Genomic DNA, 20,316 nt, shown 5'->3' on the forward strand with positions numbered 1-20,316 from the left:
AATAGGTTTACAATATCTTGCTCTTTCTCTTCTCCTTCTGGGACCTCTATGATGCAGATGTTATACCTGATGTTGTCTCAGAGGTCCCTTAAGCTAGTCATATTTTTAAAAATTCTTTTTGCTGTTCCAATTGGGTGTTTTCTGGTACCTTGTCCTCCAAATCGCTGACTTGGTTCTCTGCTTCATCTAACCTACTGTTGACTCCCTTTGATATATTCTTATTCCAGTTATTGCAGTCTTCATTTCTGACTTTTTAAATGGTTTCTGTCTCCCTTTTTCTGTTTCCTATTTCTTTGTCAAAGTTCTCACTGAGTTCATCTACTCTTCCCCTATACTCATCGAGCATCCTTATAACCAGTGTTTTGAGTTCTGCATCTGGTGGATTTCTTGTCTCCATTTTGTTTAGTTCTTTTTTCTGGAGTTTTGTCCTGTTCTTTTATTTGGGACATGTTTTCTTGTCTCTTCATTTTGTGTGTCTCCCTCTATTTGTTTCCATGTACTAGGTAGACGAGCTACTTCTCCCTGTTTTGGGGGAATGGTCTTACATAGGAGGCATTCTGTGGGGCCAGTGGCACAGTCTCCCTGGTCACCTGAGCCAGGTGCTCCATGAATGTTCCCTGTGTGGGTGGTGTGTGCCTTCCTGTTGTAGTTGAGCCTTGATTGTTGTTGGTACATCAATTGGAGGGACTGGTCCTCAGGCAGATTGGTTCTGAGCACTGGCCGTGACTACTGGGTAGGAGCTGTTTTGCAGGGGCTGACACCATGAAGCAGGATTGTTTTAGTCAGGCTTTGAGGCCTGCAAAGTCTTCCCTTTGAGTGTGTCATTTGTGAAGGTGGTTGTGTGATGCTCTGGTATTGTCTGAAGCTTGCCACTGGGTGTGTTGGTTCTGAGGCCTTCTGGGAGGAATCCTGGTACAAGTCAAGGTCAGCTGTTGCAATGGCTTCTGCCAGCACTTCTGTCTGAGAGAAAGCTGCTCCACTAGCCCTCACCCTGAAGCCAAACAATTTAGTTCCTCCCAGTATATCCCTGGTGCTTTTTAAGCTGCTGCCCCAGCACTGGAGCTCAGAGCAAGTGAGTTCATCAGCAAGTCCATGTGTGGGCCTTTAAGAGGAATGGCTGGGACTCTAGCAGCTTTCCATCTCATTGAGCCACAATCCCTGCTGGTTTTCATAGCCAGAATTTATGAAGGCTTGTCTCCCTGGCACTAGAACCCTGGGCTCCCCAGCTAGTGTGGGGCTGGAACCCCTTGCTCCTCAGGGGGACCCGCCACAGGCAAGATATCCTTCTGGTTTCTTGACCACCACACGTGGGTGTGGGATCAGCCTGTCTTGCATTTCCACCCCTGTTGCCAGTCTCCACGTGGCTTCTTCTGTATATCCTTAGTTATAAAACTTCTGTTCAGCTAGACTTCAGGAGGTTCCCCAGGATGGCTGTTCTGTAGTTTAGTTGTAATTTTGATGTGTTCATGGGAGGAGGTGAGCACAGCATTTAGTTACTCTGTCATCTTGACTGGAAGTCCCACATTTCATTTTTACAATAAAATTTAGGCCACGACTTTTTTCTCTTGAGGCTTTTCAAAAAACACACACAAATCTTTATTGATTTCAGAGAGAGGAAAGGAAAGGGAGAGAGAGAGCTAGAAATATCAATGATGAGAGAGTCGTCATTGATTGGCTGCCTCCCACATGCCCCTGACTGGGGATCGAGCCTGCAACCGGGGCATGTGCCATGACTGGAAATTGAGCTGTGATCTCCTGGATCCTAGGTTGATGCTCAACTGCTGAGCCACACCTGACTGGGCTCTCTTGAGGCTTTTAATTACTTTCCTTTTTCTTTGTTAAAAAAAATGACACTTGCCTTATTTCCCATAACTTAGAAGTTAAATAAAATAGAGAAGAACATTCATCTTGTTAATCTAGTCTTGATTTTAATATATCCATTTTTGAGGTCTTTTTTCTTGGAGACCATGGACTTCCTGCTCTAATTTTGATTTATTGCTGTCTATGTCTGTTAATAGTTATTATTCCAGGATTATTTTTTGATTCTTGATTTTTTAAGTCCTATGACATTTTTCTTGTTTTTAATCCTGATTTTGCTGTAGTATGTCTGCAAGTAACCTATTCAAAAAAGTTGCATAAGAAGTAGAACTTATGACTCTCTCCAATTAACTTGAAGTATTTAAATCATTTCCCTTCAGAATCTTGTCCTTACCCTTCACCCAGTACTGCTGATGAGAACGTCTGACATTATTCTGAATTTCATTCCTTTCCCGAGTCACCTGTGCTACCACTCCATCACCAAAAAAGGAAACTTTTATTTTTTACTCTTGATCCTTGGCTTCTGACATTTGTTATGAGTCTATCTAAATATACTGTGCTCAGTACTGACTGAGACTGTCCGGTCTGGATACATGTCTCTCCAGCTCTAGCAAGTCCTCTCTTCTTTCTTTCTAGAATTCCCATTGGTAACATGTTGTACAACCTAGATTGATCCTCTGTATGTCATCTTGCCTGTTACACTTTCTGTCGCTCTGTGTATTACATATGTTATATTATACACACATTATATATACATATTTATTTATTATACCCATTCATAGTCATACATACAGACATACATACATAATTTCATCCTAAGAGATTTCCTTGTCTTTTTTTCCCAGTCCTCTCACTGAATTTTGTGTGTCATCAATGACACAATTCATTTCGAAGGGCTCTTTACAATTCTCCAAGCGTTCTTTTTCTTTATCTCATTCTTGTTTTATTGATATATTTTTCTTAATTTTCTCCAAGGATATTAATTAGAATTTTCAAAATGTTCTCTTCCTTATTTCTACTGAAATCGGTTGCTGTGTGTGTGTGTGTGGGGGGGGGGCGGGGGTTGAGTTTATCTCTCCTGTTGCTGGTTTTCTCCAGGTTCTGATGAGCCTGAAGGTTAAATAAAGAGCTGCATTGCTTCCTAGGAGCTGGGATGGGTGCAGTCTGCTGCTGATGTACGTCCCTCTCACCTGGGTGAGGGCTGAGAGGACGTTCTGCGCACACGGTCAGATCCTAGGCATTGTCTTTGCCCTTTCACTTGTGGGCGAGTGAGCAGGCCTCTGGCCTTCAGGCCAAGGGGCTCTAAACACAATGGAAGCGCTTTAACGAGGGCACTAACTAGTGTCGTGTCATCCCCCCCCCCCCCCCCCCCCCCCCCCCCCCCCGCCAAGAGCTATTAGATTCCCTCAGGCTTTTCTTTTTGGCTGTATGTTAAATGCCTACTGCACATAGACTGCATTCTGAGGAGTTGGGGACTAGAATGGGGGGCTGGGAGAAGAGTATAGGGAGCCAAGTGGCAAAATTATAGCGTAAATAGGTTTGATGATTCCCCTCTGGCTGTGTCTGTACTCTTTCTCCTCCCTGCCTTCCTTCATCACCAGCCCCAAGCCCAGAGCTTCTCTTGGGTTCTGCTTGGCAGGCTGGCCACTTCCTGTCCCCTTCCCCTGAAGCCCTTGCTAAGTGTATTCCGGGCCCCTGGCCCCTGCTCTGCCTAATCCTTCAACCTGCTTTCACCCTCTTTTTCCATTTTTCCAGAAATGTATTCTACTATCCCCGTCTCAGTTTCCACAACTCAATGGGTTTATTCCTCTGTCTTAAAAAACAACAACAACAACAAAACACCATTAAATTTGTACTATCACTTTTAAGGGATCACAGGAAGCCATCTCAAACCAGAGCCTCACTATGGTTTTTGATAGATTAACTTTCAGAAGTTTCAGTGGACAGAGCAAATAAAAACTGGGTAGAAAATTCATCTGTTCCAAGAGCCTTTAATAGGGAGCGTCTGTCTTATCCGAGGAGCAGAAAGTGGTTATGAGAAAGAAGGGGAGGAAACGGAATGTGGGCCAGCTGACAAATATATAGAAAGCAAGGCTATGATTCTGAGCAGGGAAAATGCAGAAAACGGGGAAGGAGAACCATACTGCCTCAGAGACTCCCAGAGCGTCCAGGAAGGGGTGGGTGGTCCCGATCTAAGCCATCAGCCCCAGTGCACTGCATCTTAGGAGCCTCATCACATTTAACTCATCTCGGGGATGGGGGTGCCTCTTAGCATCAGATCCTTTCAGAGGAAGCCCCTCAGCCTGGCACTCAAGGCCCTCTATGTCCTGGTTCCATATTATCTGTCCTATTGCCTACTCCCCATGACCACCCCCTCCCCATTATATTTTTCTCTAGCAACACTGGAGTTTTTCCTGCTGCTAGTACAATCTGTTTCTCCATCTACCCTTTTGATGACTCTTTTCCCTCTACCTGGAAGGACCTTTTGCCCACCTCTATCATTAAAAAGTCTATCAACTGAACTTAAAGAGAGGCTGGGAGTCAGGAGGGGCTAACACACAAAAACCATCCCAGCTGCAAAGGACTGGGTGAAGTTTCTTCTGTAAAATGTAATCCCAGAAATGAAATTTGTAGATTTGCAATTCTATTTATATGTAGCCAGGGCTTAATCTCTACTATTGAAAGTAGTGTGTGCTAAAAACACCTCCTGGAGTGGGGTAGGAGTAACCTGCCTCCAGCCTGTGTGCTCCTCAAGGGGCAGCTCTTTCTCTCCAGTGAAAAGCTCAGTGGAATATCTTGGAAAAGGAATTGCAACCCAGTTTCCTCATCTGTAAAGTGTCTCATTTCTCCCTGTCTTGAGGGTTGAGGGGAACCTAATGTGATACAGAATATAAAAACACTGTGAACTCTAAAGTCATTCTCATGTGATTCTTAAACATATTGTTGTACAGGAAAAATATTCGTCCATATCCCTGGACCCCAGAACCCTCTTTTATGGTACTTGTCATATCCAGCTCCAAGGCATAGTTATTTGGGTGCAGGCACTTCTACTGTAATGACATTTATTCATCCTGAAAAATGTTACCTTCTGCAAAATTGCACAGTAAAAATAACTGGCTTATGAAAAAACAGGATTGGGGTAGATCACTCAAAATGTACAGAATTTTGTAAGCCCTAAAAACTCAACAATGCCTCCTAATTCCAATAAGAATGCTAGTGCATTTAAATCACTAGAAAGTTTGTATCCTACCTCATGTCTGTTAATCCTTCAAAGCCTTAAATCTGGGGGCCTGTGCTCTCTTTTTCAATAGGTCGATCATGGGTATATTGACTTCTAATAAAGACCATGTTAATCACAAGTAAGGATCTGATCTAGATGGAGCCCCCTTCATTAATACACTGTTTTAACAGGTGGGGAAATGGTTTCACCTGCCCTGAGTCTTTCTAGAAAATAGTACAACCACTAGTTCCTATGGTCATAAAACTAGTTATACTTGCACTAAAGTTTCAGGATCTTTTTCTTAAAGACTATATCTATGGCTAAATGTATTCATTTCCTCTTGCTGCTGTAACAAATTACTGCAAAGTTAAAGGCTTAAACAACACACATTTATTATTTTACAGGTTTGGTGGTCAGACGTCCAAAGTGGGTCTCATGAGCTCTCATCACAGTGCTGACAGGGCTGGTTCCTTCTGAAAGCTCTCAGGTAGAATCTGTTTTCTTGCCTTTTCCAGCTTCTGGAGGCCACCCACATTCCCTGGCTCATGGTCCCTCCTCTATTTTCAAAGCCAGCAATGGCTGGTTCAGTCTTTCTCCCGGAGCATCACTCCGACACTATTTTACCTCACTCTTTCACTTACAAAGACCACTGTGATTATATTGGGCCCCTGATAAGCCAGGACCATCTTCTCATCTCCAGGTCAGGTGATTAACAAACTAACTCTATCTGCAACTTCAATCCCCTTTTGCCATGTCATGTAATGTATTCACAAATTCTGGGGGTTAGAATGTGATATCTTGGAAGGGGGCATTATTCCGCCTACACCCTAAGATTTTTTCTTTAATTGTAAAAAGCCTGTCCTTTTAATTTGCATCTCTCTACAATGAGGTATCATTTCAAACCTGCCAGAATGGCTGACATCAATAAATCAACAAACAACTTGTGCTGGTGAGGGTGTGGAGAAAGGAGAACCCTAGTATACTGCTGGTGGGAATGCAGACTGGTGCACCCACAATGGGAAACAGTATGGAGGGTCCTCAAAAAATTAAAAATGGAGCTGCCTTTTGACTCAGTGATCTCACTTCTAGGAATATATCCTAAGAAGCCAGAAAGAACATATGCACCCCTATGTTCATAGCAGTGCAATTTATAATAGCTAAGATCTGGAAACAGCCCAAGTGCCCATCAGTAGATAAGTGCATAAAAAAGCTGTGGGACATTTATAGCATGGAATACTATGCAGCTGTAAAAAAGAAGGACCTCATACCATTTGGAACAGCATGGATGGACCTGGAGAATATTATGCTAAGTGAAATAAGCCAGGCAGAGAAAAACAAACATCACATGATCTCACTTATATGTGGAATCTAAAGAACTTAATAAACTGATGAACATAAATGATTCAATGACATGGAAGCATGGATCAGACTGACGCATGTCAGAGGGATGGATGAGGGTGGGCGGGTGGAGGGGGGGGGAGATTAACCAAAGAACTATATGCATATATGCACAACCCAAGGACATGGAAAATGGTGTGGAGAGGGACTGGGGAGGGGTTGGGATGGGGTGGAAAGGGTCACTGGGGAGAAAAAGGGACATCTGTAATATTTTGAACAACAACAACAACAAAAAGCCTGTCCTTGATCATGTCAAAACATTTACAAGAGGAGAAAAGCATATGTGAACCCACATGGCTTCCAAGTTACATCATTTCATTCCTTTTAATCCCGTATGAAGTAATTCACATAAAAGGAACAGGTGCTAGAGCAGAGCAGACTGGGCCTATTCCTCCCCTTAGAATGTGAGCTCCCTGACGGTCAGGGCTCTGTCTTTCTCTGTACTCCCCTCCATGCATTCCACATTGTGGGTGCCACAGTAAGAACTATGGAAATGAGTTATTACAAAGCAGATAAATATCTGTACATCTAAAGCAACCCTTTGGATTAAGGATGAAGTGTGACCCAATGTCCAAGTAGAGAATTAAGACAACTCTTGGGAGGAAAACCCCACATACCTTGAGCACAAAGTTGTCCTCAGCCTGGAGCTTCAGATCCACTACCGCCTTCCTAACCAAAGCTTCAAAGTCGAGGTCTCTCCTTCGAGGGACGTCCAGGGTGGGAAAGAGGTCCCCAATTAGGCCCATGAACACTGGCATGTCATCGGTCACTATCTTGGGGATGTTGAAATCTCTCAGGGAGCGCATCAGGACTTGGTCCTCAGGCCTGTCAGGGTCTCCCCGCTTCAGAGATCCTGCCACCACCAGCACAGACTTGATGGCCCGTAGGCCCCAGTCATAGTGATCCTGGGGAAGGCAGCAAGGGTTAAATTAGAGCTGCTGGGATGCAGAAAACCATATGCTTAGGCTAGGGCCTGCAAAGTTACAGATATCATGTAAATATTAGGTAATTTGGGGCCAAGGCAGAGGCATAGCAAATAATTAATGATGTAGGAGATGGTGAGCCTGGGACTCTGGTTCCTAGCTTGGCATTAATTACTTTTCTAGCTGTTATGACAACAAAGCAGACACAGAACATACAGTGAACTTGGGGTCAGGGAGATTAAACAGAACCACTTACAAACCCATCCAGCTATCCCTGTAACATCAAGTACATTAGCTCTTAGAAACTGTTGAGGCTGAACTTACATGCTCTACAGTAAACGGTGTGTTCACCTCCTCCCATGACCACATCAACATTATAACTAAGTTATAGAACAATCACCCTCAAGAATCAGTTGAAGGCTAGCTGAAGAGAAGCACCATAACTAAGGATATAAAGAAGAAGCCATGTCCTGACTGTAGGAGGGGTGGAGACGTGAAATGGGCTAGTCCCACACCCATGTGTGGTGATAAAAAAAATAGGGAGTGATATCTCAGCTGCAGAGGTCCCCATTGAGGAGTGAGGGGTCCCAGCCCAATAGCAGGTTCCCCTTCTGGAGTACCTGTGTTGAGAAGAAGAGTCTTTCAAACACCTGCCTGTAAAAATCAGTAGGGACTCATTCCAGGTGAGACAGAGGTGTCTCTTTAAAGGGCCCAGGTGTCCCTTTAAAGGGCCCAAGCACAGATTCACTTACTTACAAACACTTGCCTTAAGCTCCAGAGAAGGGACAACAGTTCAGAAAGTGTTAGGGACATATGGGGAGGAATTTGAATTGTTTGGTTTCAGGGTAAGAACTGGAGGGGTTGCTGTCTCTGGGACTAAAGTGTTAGCAAGTGCAATTATTCCTTTGCTGAGCCCTCTCCAGACACAGCGAGAAGGTACAGGTGAACGCCACATCTGATCCTACATTAACCAGCTAACACGACTCTCCTCCCACCCCCATGGTGATTCTCTGAGACCTCACTTCACCCAATTCATACACCCAGCCTTAGCCTCTTTTAGCAGCTGTTCCTCACAAGCAGCCAGCCTTGGACTATGCTGAAGATTTTCCTAAAATCTCTCAAAGGTCCACAAACCCCAAACAAGAAGCAGCTGGCCTCACCATGCCCTGTACCTCTTGCTAAGTGGCTCCTGGCCTGGCACTAGAGGCCCTGACCTCTATTCACAGCATAACCTTTCCCAGGTGCCTCCAGACCAACAGAGGCAGCTACCAATTGCAGATCACTTTATGGTTCCTACCAGGTGGCAGTGGCTGACCCTGACCTGCACTGGAGCCCCTTCAAAGGGCTCCAGAACCAACATACCTGGTAGTCAGCCTCAGACCACATCAGAGAACCACATAATTGGTGCCATGAATAAACCAGAAGGGTAAACTCAACAGACACCAGAGCCCTGCTAAAGCAAATTCTTCCATGTGGGGCCAGCCTCTGCACAACAATTTGTCCACTGTAGTAATGGCCAGTTCTTACAGCTAGCCAGCCTGAGGCTCAATTCCCCACATTGATGTGCCGATAGCAATCAAGGCTCAACCTCAACAAAAGAGCACACACAACCCACACAACAAACACTCTTGGAGCACTCAGCTCAGGTGAACAGAGGGACTGCCACATTGGGTCCCACAGGACACCTACTACATAAGGCCACTTTCCCAAGACTGGGAGACATAGCAGATCTACTTAATACATAGAAACAAACAGAGAGAGATACACAAAATAAAGAGACCAAAAAAAAAAATGACCCAAATGAAAGAATAGGTCAAAGCTCCAGAAAAGAAACTAAACAAAATGGAGACAAGCAATCTATCAGATACAGAGTTCAAAACACTGGTTATAAGGATGCTCAATGATCATAGGGGAAGAGTAGATGAACACAGTGAGAACTTTAACAGAGAGACAGGAAACATAAAAAAACAAAGGAGATAGAAACCATTTAAAAAAGTTAGAAATGAAGACTACAATAATTGGAATAAGAACATATTAAAGGGAATCAACAGTAGATTAGATGAAGCAGAAAATCAAATCAGTGATTTGGAAGACAAAGTACCAGAAAACACCCAATCGGAACAGCAAAAAGAAAAAAGAATTAAAAAAAATATGACTAGCTTAAGGGACCTCTGAGACAGCATCAGGTATAACAACATCTGCATCATAGGGGTTACAGAAAGAGAAGAGAAAGAGCAAGATATTGAAAACCTATTTCAGGAAATACTGACTGAACGGTTCCCTAATCTGGCGAAGGAAATAGACATACGAGTCCAGGAAGCACAGAGAGTCCCAAGCAAGATGAACCCAAAGAGGCCCACACCAAGACACATCATAATTAAAATGCCAAAAGTGATAGACAAAGAGATAATCTTAAAAGCAGCAAGAGAAAAACGGGGCTCCCATAAGACTGTCAGCTGATGTCTCAACAGAAACTCTGTGAGCCAGAAGTGAGTGGTGTGAATTATTCAAAGTGATGAAAAGTAAAGACTTAAACCGAGATTACTCTACCCAGAAGGGCTATTGTTTAGGTTCAAAGGAGAGATAAGGAGCTTCCCAGATAAGAAAAGGCTGAATGGATTCATCCCTACAAAACCAGCATTACAAGAAATGTTAAAGGGTCTTCTTTAAGAAGAAAAATAATAAAATATATGAATAAGAAAATATCACAGAGAAAAAATAATTCACTGACAAAGGCAAACACAAAATAAAAGCAGTAGATCAAACAACCCTAAAGGTACTATAAAGATTAAAAGGCAAAAAAAAAAAAAAAGGAAGATTTATGTGTCATTATAACAGTAAGTTAAAGTATATGCACAGCCCAGCCGGGCATGGCTCAGAGGTTGAGCATCGACCTAGGATCCAGGCCATCAGGGTGCGATTCCTGGTCAGGGCACATGTCCGGGTTGTGGGCTTGATCAATGACTCTCTCATCATTGATGTTTCTATCTCTCTCTCTCCCTCTCCTTTCCTCTCTCTGAAATCAATAAAGATATATTTAAAAAACAAACAAACAAATAAAGTATACACACAAACGAAATAAAAATTAACGACAAAAACATAAACATGTGGGGGGTGAGTAAAAATGGTAGGGATTTTAGAATGTGTTCAAACTCAAGTGACCATCAACTTGAAATAGACTGCAATACACATAGCTTGGTATACATAAAGCACATAGTAACTACAAACCAAAAATCTGTAAGAAATATATAAGAAATAAAGAGAGCCCAGCCAGGCGTGGCTCAGCAGTTGATCATCGACCTAGGATCCAGGCGATCGGGGTTCAATTCCCGGTCAGGGCACATGCCCAGGTTGTGGGCTCGATCAGTGACTCTCTCATCATTGATGTTTCTATCTCTCTCTCTCTCCCTCTCCTTTCCTCTCTCTGAAATCAATAAAGATATATTAAAAAAAAAAAGAAATAAAGAGAAAGGAATCCAAACACAGCACTACAGAAATTTATCAATGTACAAGAGAGGAAAGTAAGAGAATATGCAAGGAACAGAGAAGAACTAAAAAGAAAAAAAAAATCAGAAAGCAATTACTGAAATGGAGATAACTACATACCTATCAATAATCACTTTAAATGTAAAGGGATCAAGTGCTCCAATAAAGAGACAAATGGGTAAAGAAGTGTATGTATATACAATGGAATATTACTCAGCCATAAAAAGTAATGAAATCTTACCATTTGCAGCAACACAGATGGACCTAGTGTACATTATGCTACGTGAAGTCAGACAAAGACAAATACCATATGACTTCACTTATATGTGGAATCATAAAACAAAATAAACTGGCAAGACAGAAGCAAACTCATAGATACAGAAAACAAACTGATAGTTGCCAGATTGGAATAGGGGGTGGTGTTCGCAGCTGGGTTAAAAAGTGAGGGGCTTAAGAGGTACAGATTGGCAGCTACAAAATAGACATGGGGATGTAAAGTACAGCTCAGGAGATACAGTTAATAATATTGTAATAACCATACATGGTGTCAGGTGGGTGCAAGACATCAGGGGGATCACTTTGCAAGTTATATAAATGTCTAACCACAATGCTGTATACCTGAAACTAATATAATATTGAATATCAAAAAAATATTTTGTCAAAGGTGGATCCCACTGGTCACAAGTTCTGATAGCAGATTCTGTGGATGAGTGGACCACACGGCTGACATCAGGTCTCAGAGCAGTATGGTGGGGGAAGTGGTGGAGTGTGCAGTTTAGAGCACAGAATCTGAACTGAGACTAACCTAGGTTCACATCTCAGCTCTGCTACTTGCTTCATAGCAGATTGTTATTTAGTTAGAGCTGTGATGCATGCTGTGAAGGACAATTCACTGTGCCAGAAAGACCACAGACATGGTGGCTCTACTTGAAATTGACTTCTTTCCCTCTTCTGAGCCTGTGGAAATCCTGTTCCTTCTGGCCTTGGCTGTACTTTTTTCTTATCTGTACTTGACTGAATTCGATTCCCTCGGGTCTTCTTTAGTATTGTTTCTCCAGGGCATTCTGATCCTTAGCCTAGATACTGCTACTATGTGCTTCGTTTTCACTGCACACCAAACTCAAAGAAACCAATGTAGGTACAGAAGTATGGTATGGAGAAGGCTGTGAAATGAAGCTGTGGAGGTAGGCAGGAGACAGAGCTCTGTGCATGTCTCTTGTGGAGAGTGCAAAGTATATTGATCTTTATTCTAAAAATATTGAGGAGCATTTTTAAGTGATCACTCTAGCTGGTGGCTAAAGAATGAATTTGAGGGACTGGAGTAGAGGTGGGGACACCAGTAGTGAGGAGGTTCTAAAAGTTTAAGCAAGAGGCATGTGGTTGGAACTACACAAGTGGTCAGAACTTTTACTATGCCTTTGGGCACAGCGGCTCTACAAGAAAGCTCTAATATGTTTCTCTAATACATTGGCCCTAAAATCCGTCCAGAGCTAAGGCGATCACATGCGATTGATTTTCCAGTTTAACTAGGGAGTGTACCTGTTTGGAGAGAAGCTCTTTGCACAACTTGTAAAGGGCGATGAACTTTCTGGCTAATGACCGAGCTTCAATGAATCCTTCTGCCACCAGCATGATTTCACAGATCAGCTCGAAGTCTGGAACCACCATTGCACAGGGCCTGTGCACAGGAAGACAAAGGCTGAGAGAGTTCCCAACACACAGTGGAAGGGGAGCTTATAAAACAAGAGACACTGGCCAGGATCACAGATGGAGGCATCTGTGAGTTCAAAAACTAAGACTTTCAACTTAAAGTTAACTAAGGATAAAGGAAGTGAATTCTCTGTCCCCAGTCGATGAAGTTAGCAGACAGGGGCAGAGTTGGGGCTCCAACTCAACTCTGGTAACTTGAGTCCAGTGTGCCTTACACAAGGCACAGATTAGTAAAGCAAGTTGTTTAGAACAGATTAGGAGCTGAGGTTGAGGAATTGAGTCTCTCTTGATGTCTACAAGAAGCTGAGAATCTTTCTATTCTTCATCCTGAACACACATGTCCCTTTGAGGCCTACACACTCAGGACTTATGTTGTACTTACTTTGCATACAAATATAAATATTTAATACTGAGGGTTAAAGTGTGTACTTATTAACCCACCGTGTCACAAAATGGGATATATGAGAATACTGAAGGGAATTTTTGTTCATTTAGGAGGATTTACTTTCATTTTCCCCCCTCTGGCTCTGGAAACATTTTATTTTAAAATTACTTATTTTTAAATTAATTTGTAGGTATGTAACGGGAGCCTAAGGTTGTTACATTCTTTAATTGCATTTTTCCTACACTGATATGAAATTTCCAAAAACATTTCATTCAAGTACATTTTTTCTTTAAATTAATTTACATTGTATTCAAAGTCAAAAAAGTAACCAAATACTTAGAAACTCAAAATTATTCTGCAACATGAAAAAAGGTTAAATATGTATCTGCGCAATGCAATGCCAAGTGGCCATGATAATGCTGTAAAATTTAAACTATTTAATGACATGGGCAGACATTAACTAATGAAGGTAGGGTAGGAAACCATATAGGTCTGATTCCAGGTTTGAAAAAGAAATACTCTACCCACAAAGCATTGGAAGGAAGGATGCCAGCTCTTTACACTGACTCTCTCTGGGTGATAGGACTGGGAAGGGGAGGAGCAGAGACCAGCGTCAGACTGCCTGGGTTTAAACTCCGGCTCTGCTATTTACTAGTTGAGTTACTATCTAACCCTAGTAACCAGGGTTACTACCCTGAGCAATTTGCTGAGTCCATCTGTTTTCTTACTGTACAAGGGGGAAACTAACAATATCCATGTTGTAGGGTCTTTGTGAGAATTAAATGTAAAAGTATATGTTTATATTTATTGCTTTTACAAATATTTTTTCAGTCCCCCACCCCACACCCCACACAGCCAAATTTTCTATGGATATATGTTCTGTTTAAATTCAGGGGGAAAAATTCAAGGAATAATTCTTATCAGAATGATAACCCCCTTCCATTACTGTTTGTAACACAGGCTTATTTAATAAGTACTTTGTGTAAACAAATAGAAAACAACACAGTGTTCCCTGGCACTGGTTTAGACGGCCTGTTGAAATTCCAACATGTTCTTGGTTGAAGTGGGGGCCTGTCTGAAGGGGGAGGTATCCGCACTGCACCCGTGATATAGGAATTTGCCACCACTGGAGCAGTTTAAAAGTGAGGGACTTGAGTACACAGGGAGCTTTGCAGCGGCCTCCTAGGCCTTCACATCCCCAGAAAGCACTGGATCTCTCAGTCTGAAGATGGGACGAACGGCTCTATCATAGCTCCCGCAGCCTCTCTCTTAGGTAATGGTTCAGTAGGTAGAAATTAGAAGCCACAAAGCATCTTTTAGTTTCCTCTTTGTTGGGCTGACTCCTCTTTTTTGAAAAAAATAAAAGAATGAAGATTCCAGGTCCTGCTAGGAAATGCATTTGTGTTTTCTTATCAAAATAAAGAAGATTTTAAAACATAGCAATATCCACCACTGGCAAAGGTAAAATAAGAGACGTGTTCTCATGTGTTGCTGCTGGGAATGGAACTCAGCACTTCTTTTTTAGAAAGCAACTTGGCAATGTGCATCAAAAGCCTTAAAAATGTTCCTGCCTGTTAACTCAGTAATTCCACTTCTGGGAAGCTAACCAAAGAAAATAACCATGCATGTAGAAAAAAAGACATTTACAAAGATGTGTATTGCAACATTATGCATAAACTTATTTTGAATGTTAGAAAGAGCCTTAATATTTAACTTTGGGGAACTAGTTAATTTCATTGTGAACCTTGTACTTGATAGACTAAAATGCAGTCATAAAATTAGATTTATTAAGAATATCTAACAGAAGAAACTATTTATGATACGCTTATAATAGACTATGAAATGAAAAAACAAAACAATATAAAACTGTGTGTAGACTACAAATGTAGACTATAAATATATGACATTAAAACATGCATATAAAGAAAAACAGAACACAAGCAAAAATTCATATTACTGGTGATGGTGTTAAAGATTGGTTTTTAAATCTACTTTTTTATATATTCCAAATTTTCACTAATATATAGGTCACACCTTTCCAGTTGAAAAAAATAAAAGAAGCTTCTCTTTTGGGCACTCACATGGGCCGAGCCGATGCTCACCTGAAGAGAGCCTTAAGGTTCTCGGGCAGCTCCGTGCGGCCTGCGTAGCCGGGGTTCATGGTGATGAAGATGCCCACGGAAGGGTTCAGGCTAATCTCCTCGCCAAGGAAGTTGAATTTTTGCTTCTTATCTCGGATTGCATCTTGAATGCATTTTACCTGGTGAACAATCAGTGGAAAAATGCATCCATTGGGTGTCAGTGTCGGGTGCAAGCCAGAGCTGGGAATCCACCCACAGCACAGACACTTGTTTTGTGGCCCTTCTCACTGAAGGACGCGCACAGTGACTGCAACCTGGACCTTTAATGATGGGCACTGAACGCATGTTAAAGGAACTCTGGCAACGCGTATCCACATTTATAACAGTGGCGGGAGGTTGGGGGGCACCAGCAAACTCGTGTGTACCTTCCTTTGCACATCTGTCCCCCTGCAGTAGCACAGTATTAGCACTGACCACGCGCTGGGCACTGTTCTCAGGTGATCCTCTCCTCAGTCCTTCGAGGGGGCACTTATACTATCATCCCCATTTCTCTGTGAAACAGAAGCATTGAGAGGTGGAGTAGTTTGCCCAACCTTACACAGCTACTCAGTGGTGATGTCTGGATTTGAATCAGGCACATGAATTCTGGAGCCTGGGCTCCTAGCCTCTGTGCGATGGAGGGACACCGGCACCTACCTCCTGGGCTTGTTCTAAGCTTTAAGTTAAATAGCATCATAAAGACTTTAGCATATAGAAAGTGCATGCATAGCCCATGGACACAGACATAGACAGGGGAAGAACTGGGGAGAGGTGGGAGAGGTGGGAGATGGGGGGAGGGTAAAGGGGAGAAAACGGGGGACATCTGTAATACTTTCAGCAATGAAATCAATTAAAACAAACAAAACAAAACAAAACAAGCCACAGCAGCCGACATGAAAATTGCTGATGGGCCTGTCATCACAGCTGTGGTCCTCATGTTGGTCTACTCCTCCAGCACAGACCACGCTAAGCCTAGGTGATCCTGTGTGGAGAGTGGTCCTGCAACGCCAGAAGAAAGAGCCACAGTGGCAAAAGTAGGCTGGGGCCCAACCCCCAGATGCTATTAGTGGCTTTCCACAGAGATTAGGCTTTTCCTTAACTGTGGTCTGGAGCCACAGGGGATTTAAGCTGAAGCTTCACCTGGTCATATCTCCATTCTAGGTCACTCTTACTAGCAGTGGGGGAGAGAGAAATAAAATTCACCCATTTTATTTTCACACCTGGTGCTATGAAAAGACATGCACAAAAATTATCATCAATAGGAGGAGGAAAGACAAAGGGGCACACTTATTCAGCCAGGCCCCAGAATGTCCCTTGGGGTTTTGAAAGCAATACCTGAAAGTTGGGGCCAGTGCAAGGTTTTTTTGAATGAGCCCCAAACTTGGGCTGCAGGTGTATGTATGTGTGTGCTTGTGTGTGTGTGTGTGAGTGAGACAGAGAGAGAGAGAGAGAGAGAGAGAGAGAGAGAGAGAGAGAGAGAGAGAGAGAAAGAGAGAGAGAGAGAGAGAGAGAGGAAGGCGGGGAGGGAGCACGCACTGGGCAAGGCTCTCTCCAGTGCCTGGATTCACAGGTTTTGCAGACCTTATGACAGTTCTGCAATTAGCATTCACCTCCTTTCCCCAAGCAAAGCTCTCCTGACAGAATGCATTTGAACTTGCAGCAATTAGTTTGAGGCTGACCCTCCAGCACCCAGCACACTGGCCAAACAGATGGAGCTCTGCCGGTTCTCAGGCGCACAGCACAGCCCTGCCACACAGCCTCTCACCACCCTGCCAGCTAAGTGAGTGGTAAAGGCTGGGCTCTCTCCTTAGGCCCGGGACCTATCTCTCATCTACAAAATACACTGAGCATCATCTTGTTGAGCGGGAGGTGAGCTTAATTACCACTTACAAATTACTCTGATACCTCTGACTGGAGGCAAAAGCCGGAGCCCAGGACCTTTTCTGCTGTTCCCTCTGATTTGACATTCCCTCGGGCAACACCGAGGCCCAGAAACTGGCTCAGCAAGAACTGATGCTGCCTGTAGGATTGGTGGCATCTGTGCTTTGTGTGAATTCTGAAGGGGGCCCTTGAGAAAGCATGTTGAACAGACTGGAGGATCCAGTTAGCGGTGAAACATTGGTGCTAATAGCAGGTTCTGTTCGCCCGGCTTCTGCAAGGCAGGAGAGCTCTGCTGGCATTGCCTCATCTCAGTCACAGCAGCTGGGACACTGGACAAACCATCGAGAGGTCACAGTGCTGGGGATCCAGGACGTCCTTCAGGGCCCTGTGCTCAGGAAGTATTGAAGGCATTCCAGCTCTCTGCATTTTAAGGAGGTTGTAAGCCAGCTCTGCTACATGAATCCCAGCAGCTCTTTCTTCACACCCATCCACTTTGCCCCTTTCATTCTCAGGAAGTGGCCTGTTCTGTGGTCTCCCCTGTGGTCATTCTCTTTTGCAGCCTTTTCTCCCAAATGCCACGTGTAATTAAAATCCTGTTTGGCTCACTCCACTGCCTTCGGGAAGTGCAGCCCACTCATCACTTTTTACATTTTTATATTTCTGTGCTTCTACCTTAGACTTAAGCTCCTCTATGGAGGGTGTCCCATGGGTAGCTCCCTGGTTCTGAGACTGTGGCATTTGTTCAGCACCTTGAGTACTTGGAACACAGCTATGGTGGTCTCCCGAGTCCTTGCTCACTGAGTTGCTGCTGCTAGCTCCCTCCCGCCCTGGAAGGGAGGAAAGTGGCAGGGATGCCTGGCCAGAGCCTGTGGAGGGGAACAAGGAGCTGGAGGTATGGGGAGTGGGCTGTGCCCAGGAGGCCCATGTCCCTTGGGCTCAGATAATGCAAAGCCTAGAGAGCTGACTGAAACAGTAATGGCATAATTCTGAAAAAAGTAAATACATTCTGTAAATGTATTATACATTTAAAAACAGTAGAGCAATTGCTCTTTTTCCTAATGGAGATGCAATTCTGATGAACCAGTCTGACAGAGACAGGAAGATATCTACCTACAAGGACACTGAAGCACGCACTTTTGTAGATGTTACAGGATGAGGGGCACGTATGGGTAAGGAGCTGAGAAGAGGAGAGGCAGAGAAGGAGAGGGAGGGCAAGGGAGAAAGTGTCACAGCAGGTGGGGTTTCTGAACCAATATACCAGCCTGGATGACTGTGTGAGCAATTAAGAGCAATTTTCTCCTTGGATGGGTGTGTGATTTTAAATGCTACCACCTCAGATTTTCCCAGGCTGTTGTCAGACCACTTTCTTGAGAGTTTCTCCTATGGGCGAGCTCCTAGACTGGAGTGTGAGAGCATCCTGCCACTCCAGGTTCAATTTATTTCATTTAATTCCAGGAGCACAGGGAACTGATCTTGGAGAACCCATTTCTGACCTCATGTTGGACAGTTTCAAAATAAGGCAAATTCACATTGTCTATTATCCACTAGGGACAACAAATGTTGGGCATTGCCTTATCAGGAAAGTGTTAAGTTTGGAAAAATAGCCGAGGCTGAGTCAGTAGAGAAGGAATGAAGCATGTAGAGAATGCTGGAGAGACCAGAGAGTAGACCTCCCATCCCTGCCCTGTTGTGTGCCAGCCTTCTACTTCCTTTCAACTCATTTACTATAGTGTTCATGTAATAATGATACAATCATCATCACCACCACCACCAGCACCATCATCATCATTACCACTAACATCATCACAACAGTCATTACCACCATCATTTTATCACCATCACAAACAACATCATTACCCCTAGCACCATCATCACCATCACCATCACAACCATTATCATCTTTAGCATCAATATCATTACCATCAGCAGCAGCACCATCACCACCATCACTACCACAACATCATCATCACCACCACCATTACCATCATCACCATCATCAACAGCCCCATCATGATCATTACCACCATCACCATCATCATCACTACTAACATCATCACAATGGTCATTACCACCATCACTGTATCACCATTGCCACCAACATCACCAATAACAGCACCATCATCACCACCACCATCACCATCATTACCATCATCACCATCATCAGCACCACCACCATGGTTACTGCCACCACCACCACCACCACCACCACCATCACCACCTTCCTCCTCTTCATCATAAGAGAGACTAACATTTATTGAGTGCCTATATCTGTAGTGCTTTAAGTGCTTTACACATATTAATGCATTTAATAATTATTAAAACTGCATCAAGTAGGCATGATTATTAACCCCCTTTACAGATGTAGAACTTGAGACATTTACCTAAAGGGACACAGCTAGTAAGTGGCAGAGCCAGAACTGAACACGCAGTATGGTATCAGAGCCTATACACATAACCACATCCCCATCCCCCTGCCTGGCTAACCCCACTCTACAATAACCTGGTTCTTTTAAAATCCCAATTGTATGTGGAACTTGCTTACACAACCTCGGGAGCCCAAGACAGGCTCTATGCTGATCCTGGTCCAACTCTCACCGCCTGCTCTTTCCCTGGGCTCCTTGGGGGACACACTGAAACAGGCCTTTGGCACACACTGAGTGCTGCACTGGGACACCGTGGGTATAACTGCTCATGGTGAGTCGTCCTGGATTTAAACGAGGGCAGTCCCAGCGCTGCAACCTGGCTGGTGAGAGTAAGAAATGCCCTCTGAAACTGGTAGCCAGCAGCCGGAAAGGAGGGTGTAGAGAATCACAAAAGTAAAGAGGAAGGGGGTGCACAGAAAGGTGGGCAGAGATAACAGGATGGGGGCGAGGAGAGCAAAGGTGGAGGAAGACACCACCTGCAGTGGGAGAAGCGGGGAGACAAACTCCAGGCATGCGGTATAATTATGGGCCTTCAGCCCCAATGTCCACAGTGGTGAAAAGTCTACGTTTATCTCCTGATTTTCAAAGCCATTCTAGGCCTAGAATCAGTGCTCTGAGAAAGGTTTATTTTTCTTATTTTACTCCACAGCTTATACTCCAAAGTGGATGGCACCCCAAATTCAGAGAGACTTTCCAGGGGCATCGTTCCTGGTTTTAAACTGTGATGTGCCAGGCAGAGGTGAATGCAGCTGGCTAATGTGTTTGTCTGGCTCAGGGATTTTTTTGTTTTTATCTGTTTTTTAAAAAGCAAAATAAGTTGCCAACTTATTAAAATCTAGAAATTAAAAAAATAAAAATATAGATGTTCAGCTTCTATTTAAAGTTTAAAAGATCTGGTAACATCGACCTCACATTCCTGCAAGGAAGAGGCGTGATGGTAAATGCCTAGCAA

The 20,316-nt window shown here is 43.6% G+C and overlaps 1 protein-coding gene across 1 annotated transcript in view; it reads right to left on the reverse strand.

Annotated features, from left to right (window-relative positions):
- Positions 1 to 20,316, reverse strand: part of DNAH9 (dynein axonemal heavy chain 9) — a 295,671-nt gene that overhangs the window by 166,267 nt on the left and 109,088 nt on the right. The window contains exons 29-31 of the mRNA XM_087825845.1: positions 15,043 to 15,200; positions 12,385 to 12,523; positions 7,054 to 7,341 (exon numbers count right to left, since the gene is read on the reverse strand). Of these exons, the coding sequence (XP_087681971.1) occupies positions 7,054 to 7,341; positions 12,385 to 12,523; positions 15,043 to 15,200 (585 nt within the window). The remainder of the gene's footprint in view (positions 1 to 7,053; positions 7,342 to 12,384; positions 12,524 to 15,042; positions 15,201 to 20,316) is intronic.

Source organism: Miniopterus natalensis, chromosome 17 (assembly GCF_054644295.1).
Source record: "Miniopterus natalensis isolate mMinNat1 chromosome 17, mMinNat1.hap1, whole genome shotgun sequence".
Lineage (NCBI taxonomy): Eukaryota > Metazoa > Chordata > Mammalia > Chiroptera > Miniopteridae > Miniopterus > Miniopterus natalensis.